This window comes from Amphiprion ocellaris, chromosome 10 (genome assembly GCF_022539595.1).
Source record: "Amphiprion ocellaris isolate individual 3 ecotype Okinawa chromosome 10, ASM2253959v1, whole genome shotgun sequence".
NCBI classification, from domain to species: Eukaryota; Metazoa; Chordata; class Actinopteri; family Pomacentridae; genus Amphiprion; species Amphiprion ocellaris.
This window is the reverse complement of record NC_072775.1, coordinates 3,303,468-3,321,564: the sequence shown is the minus strand read 5'-3', so window position 1 is coordinate 3,321,564 and position 18,097 is coordinate 3,303,468. Positions and strand designations below refer to the sequence as shown.

General features: G+C 37.9%; 1 protein-coding gene across 2 annotated transcripts; it reads left to right on the top strand.

Moving 5' to 3' along the window:
- The first annotated feature begins 770 nt into the window (after positions 1–770).
- LOC111571187 (major facilitator superfamily domain-containing protein 12-like) lies at positions 771–15,994 on the top strand. 2 transcript variants are annotated; one of them, XM_023274271.3, is made up of 12 exons: positions 771–931; positions 1,093–1,510; positions 5,230–5,349; positions 7,208–7,418; positions 7,496–7,622; positions 8,437–8,679; positions 8,911–9,003; positions 9,807–9,899; positions 12,730–12,900; positions 13,000–13,094; positions 14,286–14,416; positions 14,494–15,994. In XM_023274271.3, exons 2-12 carry the CDS (start codon positions 1,363–1,365, stop codon positions 14,517–14,519), a joined length of 1,458 nt encoding a protein of 485 aa, XP_023130039.1. In that variant the 5' UTR covers positions 771–931; positions 1,093–1,362; the 3' UTR covers positions 14,520–15,994. The 2 variants fall into 2 exon arrangements, with proteins under 2 accessions (XP_023130039.1, XP_023130038.1); XM_023274270.3 differs by having other exon boundaries at positions 776–936.
- The last annotated feature ends 2,103 nt before the right edge of the window (positions 15,995–18,097 follow it).

The window sequence follows — 18,097 nt, the reverse complement described above, 5'->3', positions numbered from 1 at the left end:
TCCTTTTGTTTTTCTATTTTCTAATTGCTTTTTCCTTTTGACATTGCTTTTTCAGAAAAAAAAACAATGACAGCAATTATTTCTGTATTTATTCCTCTTTATATTTACACATTTATTTCCTTATTTTTAACATTTTTTACTGATTCCTCTTTATATTTACACATTTATTTCCTTATTTTTAAACAGATGTATTTATTTATTTATTATTCCTCTCTATACACATTTATTTCCTTATTTTTTTTTTTTACCAGATTTATTTTTTATTTATTCCTCTTCATATTTACACATTTATTTCCTTATATTTTAACAGATTTATCGTTTACTATGGCACTCCTGTGTTTCCATAGTTACTGTTTGTTTATTCAGGCAACTAGCAAACAGTAAACTCTCCATTAATGTTCCCTGAAGGTTATTCTTTCCTGATTTAACAGCACAAAAGGATGTCTGTGTAGTTTCTCATTCATCCATGTCATGGTTATCCAAAGTTGTTTAAAGCACAAAAGGAATTCTGCTGCGTATAAAAACAGATTATTACCTATTATTTAATGAGTGTGTAACATTCAAGGTATTTACATCGCTTCCTTTTCTATTTTCCTCTTTTCGTGGCCAAATTGCCGTTTGCTTATTTTACATCTGAACTAACATGCAACAGCTGCACAGGGTCATTGCGCATGCGCTAGAGGGAGTTTGGCCAGTCACATGAGGAAGCGGAAACTCGAGGCTGCCGCTAATTGGCTGGCGGCACCCACGCTGCTCTCCTACTGGTCAGCTCCTCTGACAGCACGTCACGGTCGCCGGTCCGCGTCGTTGTTTACATCAGTTCGCGTTTTAATTGCCAGATGTGCTTCAGTCAGGATGATGCAGCTGTTTTAACGTTACACACCGGAATGTACAAAGAACCTGCAATACAGGAGGGAGGTTCCGGTTAACGGTAAGGTCAGTTACGTTTGTTTCACGTCGACTTATAGCGAACGTTTCATCATTTTTTAAAGCTAGCTCGGTGTTTTAGATGTAACGTAAAGGGAGAAGTACGGAGGTGAAACCCCTGTTTTCGCCCTCTCATGTGCTTCTGTTTCGGTTTTCTTTCCTCAGATGGCACTCCCGGTTCTGCCACAGCTCCGGACTGTCGCCTGATTTCAAGAGGAAACTGGCAGCGACTCGGAGACCGGTTGTCTGTCTGCTCTACCTCCGAAACTCAACAGCTCAGACCTCTGTGAAGGAACGGTGTCATGTGACAAGGGGAACCGGCAGAGAGTAAAAAGTCGGTCTGACTTCACCGAACTGGCCGCAGCTCTCAGTGGATCCACGGAGCTCATGAAGACACGTTTGTTGTGAGTGTTTTTGTCGTGTTTGTTGGTCATAATGTCGGACACAGAAAGGTCTCTACCTGTGGTCCGGAGGATCAGCTATGCGGCGGGACACTTTCTCAATGATCTCTGCGCCTCCATGTGGTTCACCTACCTGCTGGTGTTCTACCACTCAGTGCTGGGATTCCAGAACACAAATGCAGGTGAGATATCTATCTATCTATCTATCTATCTATCTATCTATCTATCTATCTATCTATCTATCTATCTATCTATCTATCTATCTGTAGTCTATCTATCTATCTATCTATCTATCTATCTATCTATCTGTAGTCTATCTATCTATCTATCTATCTATCTATAGTCTATCTATCTATCTATCTATCTGTAGTCTATCTATCTATCTATCTATCTATCTATCTATCTATCTATCTATCTATCTATCTATCTATCTATCTATCTATCTATCTGTAGTCTATCTATCTATCTATCTATCTATCTGTAGTCTATCTATCTATCTATCTATCTATCTATCTGTAGTCTATCTATCTATCTATCTATCTATCTATCTATCTATCTATCTATCTATCTATCTATCTATCTATCTATCTGTAGTCTATCTATCTATCTATCTATCTATCTATCTATCTATCTATCTATCTATCTATCTATCTATAGTCTATCTATCTATCTATCTATCTATCTATCTATCTATCTATCTATCTATCTATCTATCTATCTATCTATCTATCTATCTGTAGTGTATCTATCTATCTATCTATCTATAGTCTAGCTATCTATCTGTCTATCTGTATTCTATCTATCTATCTGTCTGTCTATCTATCTATAGTCTATCTATTTATCTATCTATCTATCTATCTATCTATCTATCTATCTATCTATCTATCTATCTATCATCTATCTATCTATCTATCTATCTATCTATCTATAGTCTATCTATCTATCTATCTATCGATCTATCTATCTATCTATCTATCTATCTATCGTCTATCTATAGTCTATCTATCTATCTATCTATCTATCTATCTATCATCTATCTATCTATCGTCTATCTATCTATCTATCTATCTATCTATCTATCTATCTATCTATCTATCTATCTATCTATCTATCTATCTATCTATCTATCGTCTATCTATAGTCTAGCTATCTATCTGTCTATCTATAGTCTATCTATCTATCTATCTATCTATCGTCTATCTATCTATCTATCTATAGTCTATCTATCTATTTATCTATCTATCTATCTATCTATCTATCTATCTATCTATCTATCGATAGTCTATCTATAGTCTAGCTATCTATCTGTCTATCTATAGTCTATCTATCTATCTATCTATCTATCGTCTATCTATCTATCTATCTATCTATCATCTATCTATCTATCGTCTATCTATCTATCTATCTATCGATAGTCTATCTATAGTCTAGCTATCTATCTGTCTATCTATAGTCTATCTATCTATCTATCTATCTATCTATCTATCTATCTATCTATCTATCTATCTATCTATCTATCTATCGTCTATCTATCTATCTATCTATCTATCTATCTATCTATCTATCTATCTATCTATCTATCTATCTATCGTCTATCTATCTATCTATCTATCTTAGTCTATCTATCTATCTATCTATCTATCTATCTATTTATCTATCATCTATCTATCTATCGTCTATCTATCTATCTATCTATCTATCGTCTATCTATCTATCTATATGTCTATCTATCTATCTATAGTCTATATATCTATCTATCTATCGTCTATCTATCTATCTATAGTCTATCTATCTATCTATCTATCTATAGTCTATCTATTTATCTGTCTATCTATAGTCTATCTATCTATCTATCTATCTATAGTCTATCTATTTATCTGTCTATCTATATGTCTATCTATCTATCTATCTATCTATCTATCTATCTATCTATCTATCTATCTATCTATCTATCTATCTATCTATCTATCTATCTCATTCTAGATTCAACAGTTGTATTGGTCACATGCTCATACAGTGAAATACCGGAAAAAATAGTCATAAAAATGTGGAGTTAAGAGATTGGAAAGCCAAAGTGCAGTGAATGGTGTGCTAGAATTGTAGGTATGTCTATGTTCTGTTTATGCATATTTGCACTGATCCAGTGTGCTGTTGCCATGAGTTTGTAGTAATAATACTTTTCAGGTCACTCAAAGGTGCTTAATGATGCTGTGCAATTTCATAAGAATGTTGCTGTAAATATTGTATTGTATTTTTTCTTCTAGAAGGAGAAAATATTTATATCTATGCACTGTGTGTTGCTCTCCTTTTTATTCTGTTCTATTTGCTGCTGCTGTGACATTGTAATTTTCCCCGCTGTGGGATCAATAAATGTTTTATTTATCTATCTATCTATCTATCTATCTATCTATCTATCTATCTATCTATCTATCTATCTATCTATCTATCTATCTATCTATCTATCTATCTATCTATCTATCTATCTATCTATCTATCTATCTATCTATCTATCTATCTATCTATCTATCTATCTATCTATCTATTAATGGAGTTGCTATGATTTAGATCTGAGCTCAGCGTTGATTTTTACCAGACATAGCCACTCAGACAGTCCATGCTGGGCTGGTGTTGGTTGGTGGGTTTGTCCTGATCATGCTCCTCCTAGTGTAGACGTCTTGAAGGGTTGGAAGAGTGGTGTCCATGCTACGCTCTGTTGACCTCAGCTGTTCCTCTACCAAACCACTGTGACATTCAGCAGCAGCTTGGTACTTTATCCATCTACTTCCAAAACTGCTTGTCTGTGCAGGAAACCAACCAGCTGAGCTTCTATTTCATCCACAATACACCACCGACAAGCTCACAGCACTTTCTCCATGACATCCCATCAGTGTTTTGGTATTTTAAGGATCATTTTTCTCTGCAGACAAACACTTCTGTTGCTTGATTTTTGTAAATTCCAAAATTCCTCTAAAGTTCAATGACATGACAGTAAAAAAATAGCAGATGTTCCCACCTCTGTCCTTCACTCCCTTTTCTCCCATCTGTCTACTTTCACATCCATGTAACATGTTCAATATCATGTTTTTTGTCTGCATGTTTAATCTCAGCTTTCTTATTCATTAACCTCATGAATAACTTTGACTTTATCACTCTCTCTTTCTACCTAAACCCGCTGCTAGTGGTCAACCGATGTGTTTCTTTCTTTCTTTCTTTCAGGGCCGATACTATTAGTGATGAAGGAGAACGGTCACTGATATTTGGAAGTACATTTGCAGCAAATATGAAAATCTTGGTGTGTAAATTTGAAACAGAAACCTTAGCAGATAGTGCTGTGTGGGACGCTGTTTAAGACCAAAGGGAGGTGACCACAGATGGAGAAAAGTGGCACATGTTAAGATGAATTTATCAGGAATTGGTGTAAGGGAAGTATACCGATACTCAGAAAAATGCTGAATATTGGCTGTGAGTCGTATCTTCCCATTGATCTCTAAAGCAGTCCTTCCTTTCTCTCTTTCCTCACTTTAACTCGGTCATGCCGTTTGATCTTCTGCCTTCAGTTTTCAGTCACATGTTCTTTGGTTTAGAGCTTTTTGACAATAAACCCGACTGTAGAGGAAGGGAGCAGCTTGTCTTTGGGAGCTTTGTTCAGTTCCAGTGTCGTTTATAGTTGTTCCATAAACTTTGATTATCAGAAATTGTCCAAATGTTTTGTTGTTGCCATTTAAAGCAGCATGGTTGAAATTTCAGTGTCCACTTCTACACTGTCCTAAAGAGACTCTATCTGCTGATTAAACTCTATTTGTTCAGTTTACAGTCATGTAGTGATTGTGTTACCTTGTCATGTGTACTCTCTATTCTCCTCTCACTCACTGATTATTACTGAGTTGTTCCTCTGTTCCAGGTGTGTTGCTGCTGGTCGGGCAGATAGCCGATGGCGTCTGTACGCCACTAATCGGCTACGAGTCCGACAGAACCCCCGGCTGTGGAAACTACGGCAAGAGGAAGACGTGGCATTTAGTGGGTGAGTCGGTTAGACAGACAGACAGAAAATAAGGACGACTTTACACCACAGCCCCGCTTAACTGCCACATAAAGTTAGAGAGATGATTTACCTTCAACAGGAAAGCATCAATTAACCCTCATGTCGTCCTGCGGGTCAAAAGTGACCCGTTTTAAAGTTTGAAAATGTGAAAAAAAAATATTTCCACAGTGAAACTTGTAATGTCCACATTTTCAACATTTTTGGAAATCTTTGAACATTTTTTGGTGGAAAAAAGAAAATGTTAAAATTGTTTCTTAAGAACATGCACACAAAAAAAATCAAACAAAATCAAGCAAATTCCATGAATTTCGAATTTTGGTTGATTTTTTTTTTGTGAATGTTCTTAAAGAAAATATTAGAAGTGTTATTGATATATATGGAATCACTTCAGATATTTTTAGGATTTTTTTGGAAGATTTTTACTCATTTTTTGAAAATATTTACAAGAATTCTCTTGCCAAATTTGGGGGAATTTTTTAAAATAAAACTTTTAAGGAATTATTGGAATTTTCTTCCTGAAGGTTTTGCAAATTTTCAGAAATTTGGGGAATTTTTTGCTGATTTTTTTTTTCTCAGACAAGCTGACAATATTTTTTGGTGCCCATAAATGAAGACAACAGGAGGGTTAAAAAACTGTGTCGTCAAAACACAGCCGTCTTTCACAGAGTAAACTGAAAACAATGTTGATGTACAAGGTAGAGACTGAGATGCCGCATTTTTGTGGTTTAATTGTCTGTTCTGTTGGTACAAATATTGGCCAGGAGTCATTTTTGTCATATAATGAATATGAATTTGTATCCATTACATTTATTTTTTTTAATTGCTGAGTGTAAAAATCAAGATTGGGGCATTTTATAGTGAAAAAAACAATTTATAGAAGAGCTCTCTAGTGAATTTTTATTTCATTTTCCTGTTAATAACCCCAAACAGTACATTCACCATTACAGATATATTTGGCTTAATTGGATGGATGGATGGATACTTTTTTTAATCCCGAGGATAATTCAAGATAACTGGAATGAAGCTGGTCTTAGTTGTTTTTGTCAGTTAGTTCTGTAGATGTTCGCATGCATTTTTATGAAATTGCTGCTTGGACTCTGCTCTTCTGCTCAACACATCAACCTGAGTTTTATTGATCCTGGTGTAGTTAGACGGTTTTACAAGAACCCGTCCCAGTGGAAAACAGCGTGATGCTAATGTGACCCATTTTCTAAATGAAATGACCTGACGGGCAAATGGTCAAGAGAAGTTAAAATTGTTCTAAAATGAGTTCAAGTTGTTCTGTATTAGTTAAAGTTGCTCTAAACGAGTTAAAGTTGCTTTACATTGTTAAAAGTTGGTCTACATTAGTTAAAGTTGCTCTATATTAGTTAAAGTTGCTCTAAATGAGTTAAAGTTGCTCTATATTAGTTAAAGTTGCTCTAAATGAGTTAAAGTTGCTCTATATTAGTTAAAGTTGCTCTAAATGAGTTAAAGTTGCTCTATATTAGTTAAAGTTGCTCTAAATGAGTTAAAGTTGCTCTAAATGAGTTAAAGTTGCTCTAAATGAGTTAAAGTTGCTCTAAATGAATTAAAGTTGCTCTAAATGAGTTAAAGTTGCTCTAAATGAGTTAAAGTTGCTCTATATTAGTTAAAGTTGCTCTATATTAGTGTGCAACGGTGAAGATGCCTTTTTATTAAAATGAATTTAGCTTTTCAGTTTCAGTTCATCACTCGCCTTCATGGTTTGTTTTCTGATACCATTTTAATTTGAGTAAATAGCAAAGAAAGTACGCCACAGTTTCACTCACAGTAAATCTTCTATTTTGCGTTCTCCGTTTGCTGCTGTGTAATCCAGGTACCCTCAGTGTGGTCGTGTCGTTTGCCTTCATCTTCAACCAGTGTTTAGGCTGCGACTCTCTCACCCCTCAGTGGGCCAGTCTGGTCTACTTCGTCCCGTTCATCGTCATTTTCCAGTTCGGCTGGGCCGCCACGCAGATCTCCCACCTGTCTCTCATTCCAGAGCTGGTCACCTGTGAACACGCTAAAGTCGAGCTCACCGCATACAGGTGGGTTCTCTGCCAATCACAGGAAACACAGGAGGGTGATCCACACGTCCTGAACTCTCTGCTGTGTGTGTGAGCAGGTATTCGTTCACTGTGATCGCCAACATCACCGTGTACGCCGTGGCTTACCTGCTGTTCCACCTGCAGGCCGGAGGAGACGACCCGCTGAGCGATGAGCTCGGACCCATAGACATCCCCGTCTTCAGGGTGAGGAGGATGATGTTTAACAGCAGAGGGTGGAGCTTCTTTTCAGGAGAAACCGCATAAGAGGGATGCACATTATTTATCCATCAGGGGTCTTCCGCTCCACCGCCTTTGATTGGCTTGAATTTGTTTTTTTCATCATTAACTACGGGTATTTAAGCCTCGTGTCGTCCTGTGGGTCAAAATTGACCCGTTTTAAAGTGTGAAAATGTGGAAAAAAATACATATTTTTACAATGAAGCTTCTGCTGTCCACATTTTCAACATTTTTGGGAAATCTTTGAACATTTTTGGTAGAAAAAAAATGTTAAAAATGTTTCTTAAGAACATTCACAAAAAAATCAACCAAAATCCAACGAATTTTGCTGGATTTTGGTTGATTTTTATCTGAATGTTCTTAAGAAACATTTCTAACATTTATTTTTTTTCACCAAAAAAATGTTCAAAGATTTCCCAAAAATATTGAAATTGTGGACATCAGAAGTTTCACTGTGAAAATCCTTTTTTTTCCTCCACATTTTCAAACTTAAAAAGGGTCAATTTTGACCCTCAGGATGACATGAGGGTTATGCTATGAAGATTTCAGGCGAATCAGAGCTGGCTGAACAGAAGTTTTTCTACAAACTTCATAATTTGAGATGGTCCACCTTTTTTTACACCAGTTGCAGAAAACATCAAGTCTCTCCTGTGGAATTAACATGTTATTGTTTCCGTCCCTCTCTGCATTCACATATTTTAAAGGAAGTGGAAAAACAAAACCTGCTTATCTTCTACCAGCATCTAGTAAACGTGCTTTCCTGTGTTGTGTTTGATTACAGAATCTGGCATTAATTGTGTTGGGGATCGGCGCTCTCTTCTCCGTCTTCTTCCACGTGGGAACCACCGAGAGGAGGCCCGGATATGAAGGGGAGGCCGGAGACGAGGAGGGAAGGAGGAGGAAGAGGTTGGAGGAGGAGGAAGAGGAGGCGGAGGGGGAGCGGAGGCCTCTGCTGTCTAGATCTGAACCTTCTACGCCTTTACTGCAGTGGAAATGTTGGCTGAAGCAGGCGTCGTTCTACCAGGTAGTTCAACCACATTTCACTCGACTGATACCAGATTAAAGGCACCAAAACCTGATGTACAAATTACAAGACGGTTCTCAAACTGGGACAGGAAAAGTTGTTTTTATTGCACTTCCTGTTTCAGCAGTTCAGTTGTTGCCACATTTTGTGTTCTGTGAAGCATCCCGAAGTAAAAACAGACTGTATTCAAAGTTTTCTCTGGCTGATGGGTGTTTCCATGTGTCCCTGCAGGTGGCTTTACTCTACATGTGCACCAGATTAATAGTCAATCTGTCCCAGACGTACATCTCAATGTATCTCATCAACACTCTGCAGCTGCCCAAGGTAACAAAACCCTTCTATTCTACCCACACAGTTCAATGCTTCTTTCTGTCAACACTCCCTCCCTCTGTTTTACTAGACTGTCAGTCTGTGATCACCACAGTATTAACTAGAAAATCCCTCAGAGAGTGCAAGGACTCCTCCAAGTCTGCTCATTCCCCCATATGTCAAAAATGCAGCATTTGTTTATTAGTTATTGATGATCAGAAATCTGTGACCATTTAATATAGATGCACCCACAAACAAAATGACCTTGCGCTGAGTACAGGCGTGTGTTATGCATGTGTACGTTATGTACAGATACCGGATCACGTGACCTAAATATGTAGCAGGCGGCAGGAATTGATGGGACTCAGAAACTCCCCCACAATTTAACCAGTTGTTCCTTGGATCATCTATGATGGATAAGTCCTGATAAGTCCTCAGTGGTGGATTTGTAGTAGGATCACAATCATGTGATCATCAGCAGGCAGCTGACGTATTGTTCACTTGTTGTCATGGTTACAGTGATGCTGTGCTGCTATCTCACAATGATACAGAAATCCATAGATCCAGACTATAAGCCGCATCACTGCCAAAATCTAATCACTTTGTCCTTGTGTCATTTCTGACCTTCCCTGAAAGTTTCATCCAAATCCGTTAATCCATTTTTTGAGTAATGTTGTAAACAGACAGCCAGACAGACAAACAAACGTACGCCGATTGTCACATAACTCTGTCACGTTCCTTGGTAGAGTAATGATGCCCAGTATCACAGCTTTTAGCTCTTTGTTTGTTCATTCTGTTCCTCCTTTTCCCTCCAACAGAAGTTCATTGCGACGATCCCACTAGTGATGTACGTGAGCGGCTTCCTGTCGTCTTTCATCATGAAGCCTCTCAGTAAACTCATTGGAAAATGTGTAAGTAGAACCTCTCAGAGCCACACGAGTGTGATTTAATAAAGTTTTTATCCATGAAAACAAAGAAAATCAGTCTGATTGTCATGTCGTAGCCGATTTGGTTAGTCGTCTCTTTGCACGATCTTTGTCTCTGGGTAGTCAGAAGTCTGTCGGGACACAGATTTCTGAGTCTGATCTGTTAGAATTTGTCTCAACAACAAGTTTATAGGAGGCCAGAATTTCTACCTAACAGTCCTTGCTTGTTTTTTCAGTGGCTGTGCAGGTTAGTATGTGTTGATGCATGTGAGACCCTCCCTTTGAAACTGTTGGCTTTCCCTGCATTAATAAACTGATGACACAAGATGAGGACGACCTCCACATCAAGTATTTCAAAACAAAGCATTGTGTGTATATATATATATATATATATATATATATATATATATATATATATATATATATATATATATATATATATATATATATATATATATATATATATATATATATATATAAATGCAACACATTTATACAGAAGGCATTTAGCTTTCCTTTTACTGCTCACAGTGTAGTATGGCTGTTGCTCTTTTTTCATTCACTTTCATACTTAAAGTTTATATGTATAAGATTGTGACCATTAAATTAGCAGCAAACAACTATGGTAACCCTTATATTAACCCTTTGACGCCTGAATTTATTTACAAGTACATAAAAAAAAAAATTGTGTTTTTGTTTTCAAGCTGATGCTAAATTAAGCAGAGATTGTTAAAGGTTTGTATTGAATATGCACAAACCGGTACTGGGGGAATGGATGCGCTGTCTCGGCAGTATGATGTGAATTTGCGATGATCTGCGTTAAAGGGTTAAAGACAATAAACACACGGGGCAGTTTTTGCAGGATGTAGCAGCTAGTTAGAGACTGAAATGACGTGTTATGTCAGTGGGACACAGTGGACAAAATTACCACAGGATTTCTGGAGAATTTGGATGTTTTTGGGTTCTATAGATGCATAAATTAAAGCCTCCAAAGTCCATGAATTGGATTTTACACAGCAGGTAGTTGTTTCCTGCGGTATGAATTTTATATTCATGCCCATGAGGAGCCCACCTTTTGCTACAGATACCTTCTAGTGTCACTCTTTCATTCCATTTCCCATGGTTATCAATCAATCAATCAATCAATCAATCAATCAATCAATCAATCAATCAATCAATCAATCAATCAATCAATCAATCAATCAATCAATCAATCAATCAATCAATCAATCAATCAGAGTTTATTTCTATAGCCCTTTACAACAGCCCAAAGGGTGACCAAAGCGCTTCACAGTAAAAAAAACAAGAAAATAACTTAAAAACAATACAGGAACTTAAAGCAGGACGTATGGGCAAATTTAGAATTACCATTTAACCTCAGCATGTTTTTGGACTGTGGGAGGAAGCTGGAGAACCTGGAGGAAACCCACACATGTACAGGAGAACATGGAGACTGCAGAAAGATCCCTGGAAGGCCGGGGCACGAACCGGGGATCTTCTAGCTGGAAGGAGACAGAGCTAACCACCAGACCACTATGCAGCCCGTAAAATATACAATAAAACAATAAAATAGACAGCAAGAAAACAGCACTAAAATCCACAATTGTTTTATCATTTATTATTTATGACTGTCTGTCAGACCTCCCTCTCACCTTTTGTTGTCTGCCAGACCCTCTGACTCAACCACCTTTTGTTCTATGTTGTATTACCCTCTGTTACTGATTAGCAACCAAATTAACCACTATTCTCCCTTACATTTACATACAGTCTCATCCCTACTCTCTGACCATCCCTATAAATTGTGGACTTTCCAAATGCTCTGGGTGGGTTTACCTTCACAGACTCCTGCTCTGTGTTGTTAGAATACCAATAAACACCAAACTACAGCAAACTTCCAAGGACTAAGAGTGAAATTTCTTCAACACTCAAAATAAACCTTAACCCTCCTGTTGTCCTCATTTACAGGCACCAAAAAAAAATTGTTTCCTTGTTGGAAAAAAAAAAAAAATCAGCAAAAAAAATCCCCAAATTTCTGAAAGTTGCAAAACCTTCAGGAAGAAAATTGCAATAATTCCTTGAAAGTTTCCCTTGAAAGTTTAAACAAAAAACAAAAAACAAAACAAATTTGGCAAGAAAGTTCTTGTAAATATTTTCAAAAAATGATTAGAAATCTCCCCAAAAAATCCTAAAAATATCTAAAGTGATTCCATATATATCAGTAAAACTTCTAATATTTTCTTTAAGAACATTCATATAAAAATCAACCAAAATCCAGCGAAATTCACTGGCCTATGGTTGATTTATTTGTGAATGTTCTTAAGAAACATTTTTAACATTTCTTTTTTCCATCAAAAAATGTTCAAAGATTTCCCAAAGATGTTGAAAATGTGGACATCAGAAGTTTCACTGTGAAAATATATGTTTTTCCACATTTTCAAACTTTAAAACGGGTCAATTTTGACCCTCAGGACGACACGAGGGTTAAAGACACGTGGATGAAGAATAATCAGCAGCTGTACATAGTAAACGAAAGGCAGAATACTTTCTGTTTTGCTCTTGTTCCCTTTACAGTGTCGGTAACTTGGCACCAAAACAACCACAGATGAATGAAGGGAAATCACCCGCAGAGAGTCGATCGACTGGTTCTGTCTTGTTTCACTTCAGTGTTTTGTTTGGATTCTACGACACTTCAGTGTTCTCAGTAACAGGATGTGATTTAATCTTAGATTTTGCATCTACACTGTTGAGAAGAGGAAGTGTTGCAGACATACAGAGTAATGTCGTTTCACCGTAACCTCTCTTCTGATTGGTTCAGCTCACCTACTTCGTGGGCCTGCTGCTGATCATGGCCTTCTCCTACTGGGTGCTGCTGGAGGCTGAGATGGGTCAGCAGGTCTACGGGGCGGCGGTGCTGCTGGGGGCCGGATCAGCCACCATCCTGGTCATATCGCTGGCCATGACGGCCGAGCTCATCGCCGATCAGACGGTGAGAGAGAGAGAGAGAGAGAGAGAGAGAGAGAGGAGGAGGAAGTGGTTCTTATTTGCTTCATCCACCATCTTCATCTTTATCCGTCTCTTTCTGCAGCAAAGTGGAGCATTCGTCTACGGAGCCATGAGCTTCACTGATAAGTTGGCCAATGGAGCAGCTGTGATGATCATCCAGGCCCTGCATCCCTGCCAGTCAGTAACAAAACCTGAACACACAGAGCTTCTGCAGCTTCACCTTTTGACCTTCATTTCATAAAGAAGCCTCCTGTTAACCCTCTGAATCCCTAAACCCACTGCTGGGTTTGAAAATCATGTTGTCTTAGGAAAAAAAACGGCAAAATTCCACCATTTATCAACTGATTTATGATGTTCTGTTGGGCTGGGAAACTGAAAATCGTGATACTGTGTCAAAATTACTTTTATTAATTCTACATATCCCATTTAACCCTCCTGGTTTCCTCATTTATGGGCACCAAAAAAATATTGTTTCTTTGTCTGAAAAAAATCCAAAAATTCAGCAGAAAAACTCCGCAAATTTCAGAAAAATTGCAAAACCTTCAGGAAGAAAATTCTAATAATTCCTTAAAAGTTTTATTTTTAAAAAATTCCCCAAATTTGGCAAGAAAATTCTTGTAAATATCTTCAAAAAATTAGTAAAAATCTTCCCCAAAAAGTCCTTAAAAAATATCTAAAGTGATTACATACATATCAGTAAAACTTCTAATATTTTATTTTAGAACATTCACAAAAAATCAACCAAAATCCAGTGAAATTCGCTGGATTTTGGTTGATTTTTTTGTGAATGTTCTTAAGAAACATTTTTAACATTTTTTTTCCACCAAAAAAGGTTCAGAAATTTCACAAAAATGTTGAAAATGTGGACATCAGAAGTTTCACTGTGAAAATGTTGTTTTTCCACATTTTCAGACTTTAAAACGGGTCAATTTTGACCCACAGGAAGAGGAATTACTGGAATTTTCTTCCTGAAAGTTTTGCACATTTTCAGAAATTTGGGGATTTTTTTCAGACAAGGAAACAATATTTTTGGTGCCCATGAATGAGGACAACAGGAGGGTTAAACATATAATCAAGAATATCAACATATTTCTTTGCCATAAATGTAGAAAATATTTTACTGTAATTTTACAGTCATGTTCTGGCAATCATAGATGCCGGAATTCTACTGTAGAAACAAGTTCTTCTTTTTATACAGTGTTCTACTGCAGGTTAAATCACATGAGAACATGTAAAAGAATGAATCCTTTGTACAGGACTTGCAGCAACATGTGGCCTGTCTAACCCCCTGCTGTGTCTGTGTGTCTGTGTGTCTGTGTGTCTGTGTGTCTGTGTGTCTGTGTGTCTGTGTGTCTGTGTGTCTGTCAGTACGGTGGGTTGCTGTCCGGCCTGCGTCTGGTTCTATCACTACGTCATGGTTGTCGTAACGGGAGGCGTCGCCGTCGTGGCAGCTTTGGCTCTCTGCTGCATCCTCATCTGGCCCATCAAGATCCGACTACGTGAGTCCTTCAGACACACCTCTGCTCTGTCTGCTGGCGTTCATCTGCTTTAACGCTGCTTCTCTGTGTGTTTTTAGGGAACACAGCGACCGGAGTCAACTAACAGCATCTCCTCCTCCAGCAGACGCACACAACAGCTTTCACTTCTGTTTCTGTCTAACATTCGTTTGGAGTTTTTCAGGGAAAAGCAGCGATGACTGAGCAGGATTCCTGACCGGCCGCTCATCTGGAGTGAAACCAGAGGAACTTTAGTGACATTCACAGACGTTCCCAACCGGGATCTTGTTTTCTCATCATTTTCCAAAAGATACGAAGTCACTCTGAAAACCTGGTTATTTTAGGTGCATTGAAGTGTAGACAGATTATTAAATCTTTTGTCACTTTATCATTGGATCCATGCAAAGAAAAGAAAAACAGATAATTTAGTCACAGATAATGCAGATATGAATTATCTGAACATAACAGATGGTTGTGAAGCTACATGTTGAGTCTGAGCGCGAAAAAGAGCCTCTGAACTACGTTTCCAACAAAACGTGAACACGACGACTTACTGAGCTTAAGTTGCATTTCTCCTCCAGGCCTGGTTTATCTGCCGAACATAGAGAAATAAACTGATCCCAAATCTCCAGAAACGTCTGCATTACAGTGTCAGTGTAGCTAATAAAAGCTTCATCACTTTAGTAGAAGGCATTACTAACTAAACAACACAGTGATGGATGTATTTTTTTCAGCTGAGTGTTCTGGAAAATGATGAGGAAACAAGCCTTTATTTTATTGCAGAGCAGGAAGGGAACACCTGTTCTGGACAGTAAAGGGAACCGTTCTCCTCTTATAAGGGACTAAATAGCATCAAGGGAACCAGAGGATTTGTGGAACAGTTGAAATGCAGGGTGCTAACAGCTGATGTCCTCTCAGTATTTAGCAACATCAGCCAGTTAGCGGTTAAATCTCTCCTTAGTTTCTGAGTGGAAGTCGTCATTAAAGGATTGTTCAGTAATAATAAACCACTACATGTTGGAGTCGGTGAGAAGGACGACGACACAGACGGCACTGAAACAGGAACTTTTCTCAACAGATTTCAACAACATGAAGCACTTTGTTTGTGAGATCTGGATTCTGAGTGACTTTAAAGCAGCTCCAGAGCGTCTCTGGTTGCTTGTATTTGTGTGGATTTTATGAGGAAAAAGCACTATTTGGGGTTTTCTCCCTCCAGGAACAGCAGCTCAGTGTTCTGTAGGGATTCCTCTACGTGAATCGTTGTACTTTATACATGGTTTTACAATCAAAAGGAATATGACAAATGTTTTTCTAATCAAAAGAAACTTGAACTCTATTTGATATTATGAGACTTCAAAGGGATCAACGCTATAAAATGTGTTCATGTGACATGTAAACAGAAGGGAAAGATTCCTGTAAATGGGGAACAGGTGGGGAAACTTTTTTGTGTTCAACCAAAGCTTTGGCTGAATCTCTCAGCTCAACTATGACATTCTGTATTTACTTTCTTTATGTCTCTGGTCCTGTGTGACGGTGTTTGATGAAGGGACGCATTAAACGGGTTTAAGGTGAAACACTGGAGACGTTTGTCTGGTTCATAATCAGCTCTATTTACATGAATAACTGATTAACCCTCGGGTCAAAATTGACCCGTTTTAAAGTTTGAAAATGTGGAAAAATATATATATATATATTTTCACAGTGAAACTTCTGATGTCCACATTTTCAACATTTTTGGGAAATCTTTCTGAAGAACATTCACATAAAAATCAACCAAAATCCAACGAATTTTGCTGAATTTTGGTTGATTTTTTTGTGAATGTTCTTAAAGAAAATATTAGAAATTTTACTGAAATATATGGAATCACTTTAGATAGTTTTAGGATTTTTTTTTTCTTTGTCTAAGACCGGAAGTGGTCATCAGCAAGTGTGGAGCCAAACAGAGTAGGGTGCATAGAGTGGATATAATTTTTTTTCGTTAGTTTTCATGGTCAAAATGAGAGATCAAGTGGCCGATCTTAAAATAAATCAATATTGAATTTTTTACAGAGCGTTAAAATTTTGCGGAGCCAGGAGGCGGGGCTACTTGATTGACAGTCTGGTCTGGAATGATTGACAGGTCCTATGGAGGAGGCAGCAGAGACTCTGCTCTCCTCGTTTGGATTAATTCTGATATAATAACTGTTGGTTTATTTATCGGTGGAGCAGCACAACATTTTCCACAGACAGTTTTTCTGCCCGTTGGCTTCTTTTAACCAATTTTCTGCCTTCAGCTGATTCTACCAGCAGACACTGAAAGGATTCTGATAGTTCGGTAAGTTAATGTTTATTTTCGTATCGGTGCCGCTTTTAATGCACTTTATATGCAGCTTTGGTGTCAGATGTAATGTGTGCCATGCACTCCAGATGTTGGTGGAGTTTGTTTCTGTGTGTGTTGACCAGAGAAGAGAGTTAGCATCCAGTAAATATTAGTTTTAATGTTAGCGATGCTAACAGAGCTAGCTGCTCAGTTGTAGCCTGATTAAAGCTAAGGTAGCATCAAGCTAACGATGTTTGTGTTGAGTTTCATGTAAACAGCTGAAGTGTGTTGTGTTCGTGTAATGTGGTACATTTAGTTAATAAAACTGTCAATGGAGACGCTGGTTCACATTAATGTAATGTTTAGAAAACCTAAATGTGATTAAAACAGTAAGGTTAAGGTTCTGTGTTGTCAGTAGTCCTGAATATCTGCTGAGTCTCTGAAGTTAAACTGGAGAAAACAGTAAATCTACTCTCTAGTCGTTAACATTGTTGAATGACTGATTCACATGTTGTAGTGCATCTTAGTGCAGATTAGAAAAATAACCTCCCAGAATATGACCAAAGTAATGATGAGCACTACAGTTCAAAAAACATCATAGTATAGCCTTTGGTCTAAAAATGTCATAGAATAGCGTTTAGTCCACAAAATGTTGTTATGTCCCGGCTGTCTGAAGTAGGTGAGGAGCAACACAAAAACAGTCCAAACGCTGGTTTCCAGAGGGTTAGATGAGAATTTATTTGAAAGAGTAAGTTTACAACAACACAACATGTGAGGGGGTTAAAAACAAATGGGTGTTAGTAAAATAAAAATAAATAAACAGAACTAAAAGTGAACTTCATGTTGACATTGATGGGCATTCCAACCAGGAACAAAGTAAAAGATAATCAATACGAAAACAAAACCTCTTCCTGTTCACCTCTTAAAACCCAAAAACACACCGCAGTAGCAGCCTAAACTAAAACTACCAATGGGTTCCCTGTTTTCCTTTGTGAACAATTCAAAGGTCCCTCTCTATCTCCCCACACATCCACCAACCACTGGAACACATCTCCAAAGTTCTGCTGGACCAGCTCAGCTTCCCCTCAGAAGAAGTGCCACCACCTGCCAGATGAAGGAGCCTTTTGAGAGGCAGCTGGCATCGTGATTGGACTGTACTTTGGTCTGTTCCAATCCAGCTTCAGCTCCAGAGACGGCAGGCGGGACGAGTCAACGGAGGCCGGATGGACGAAGGCATGCAGCTGAGTACAATCCAGAAAACAACAGAGGAGGAGTGCAGCAGCCCAGAGCCAGAATAAACAGAGTAGCATCGTATGTCTCTTAGAAAACATCATAGTAGAGCCTTTGGTATGAAAAAACACCATCATATACATCGTATATTGTAC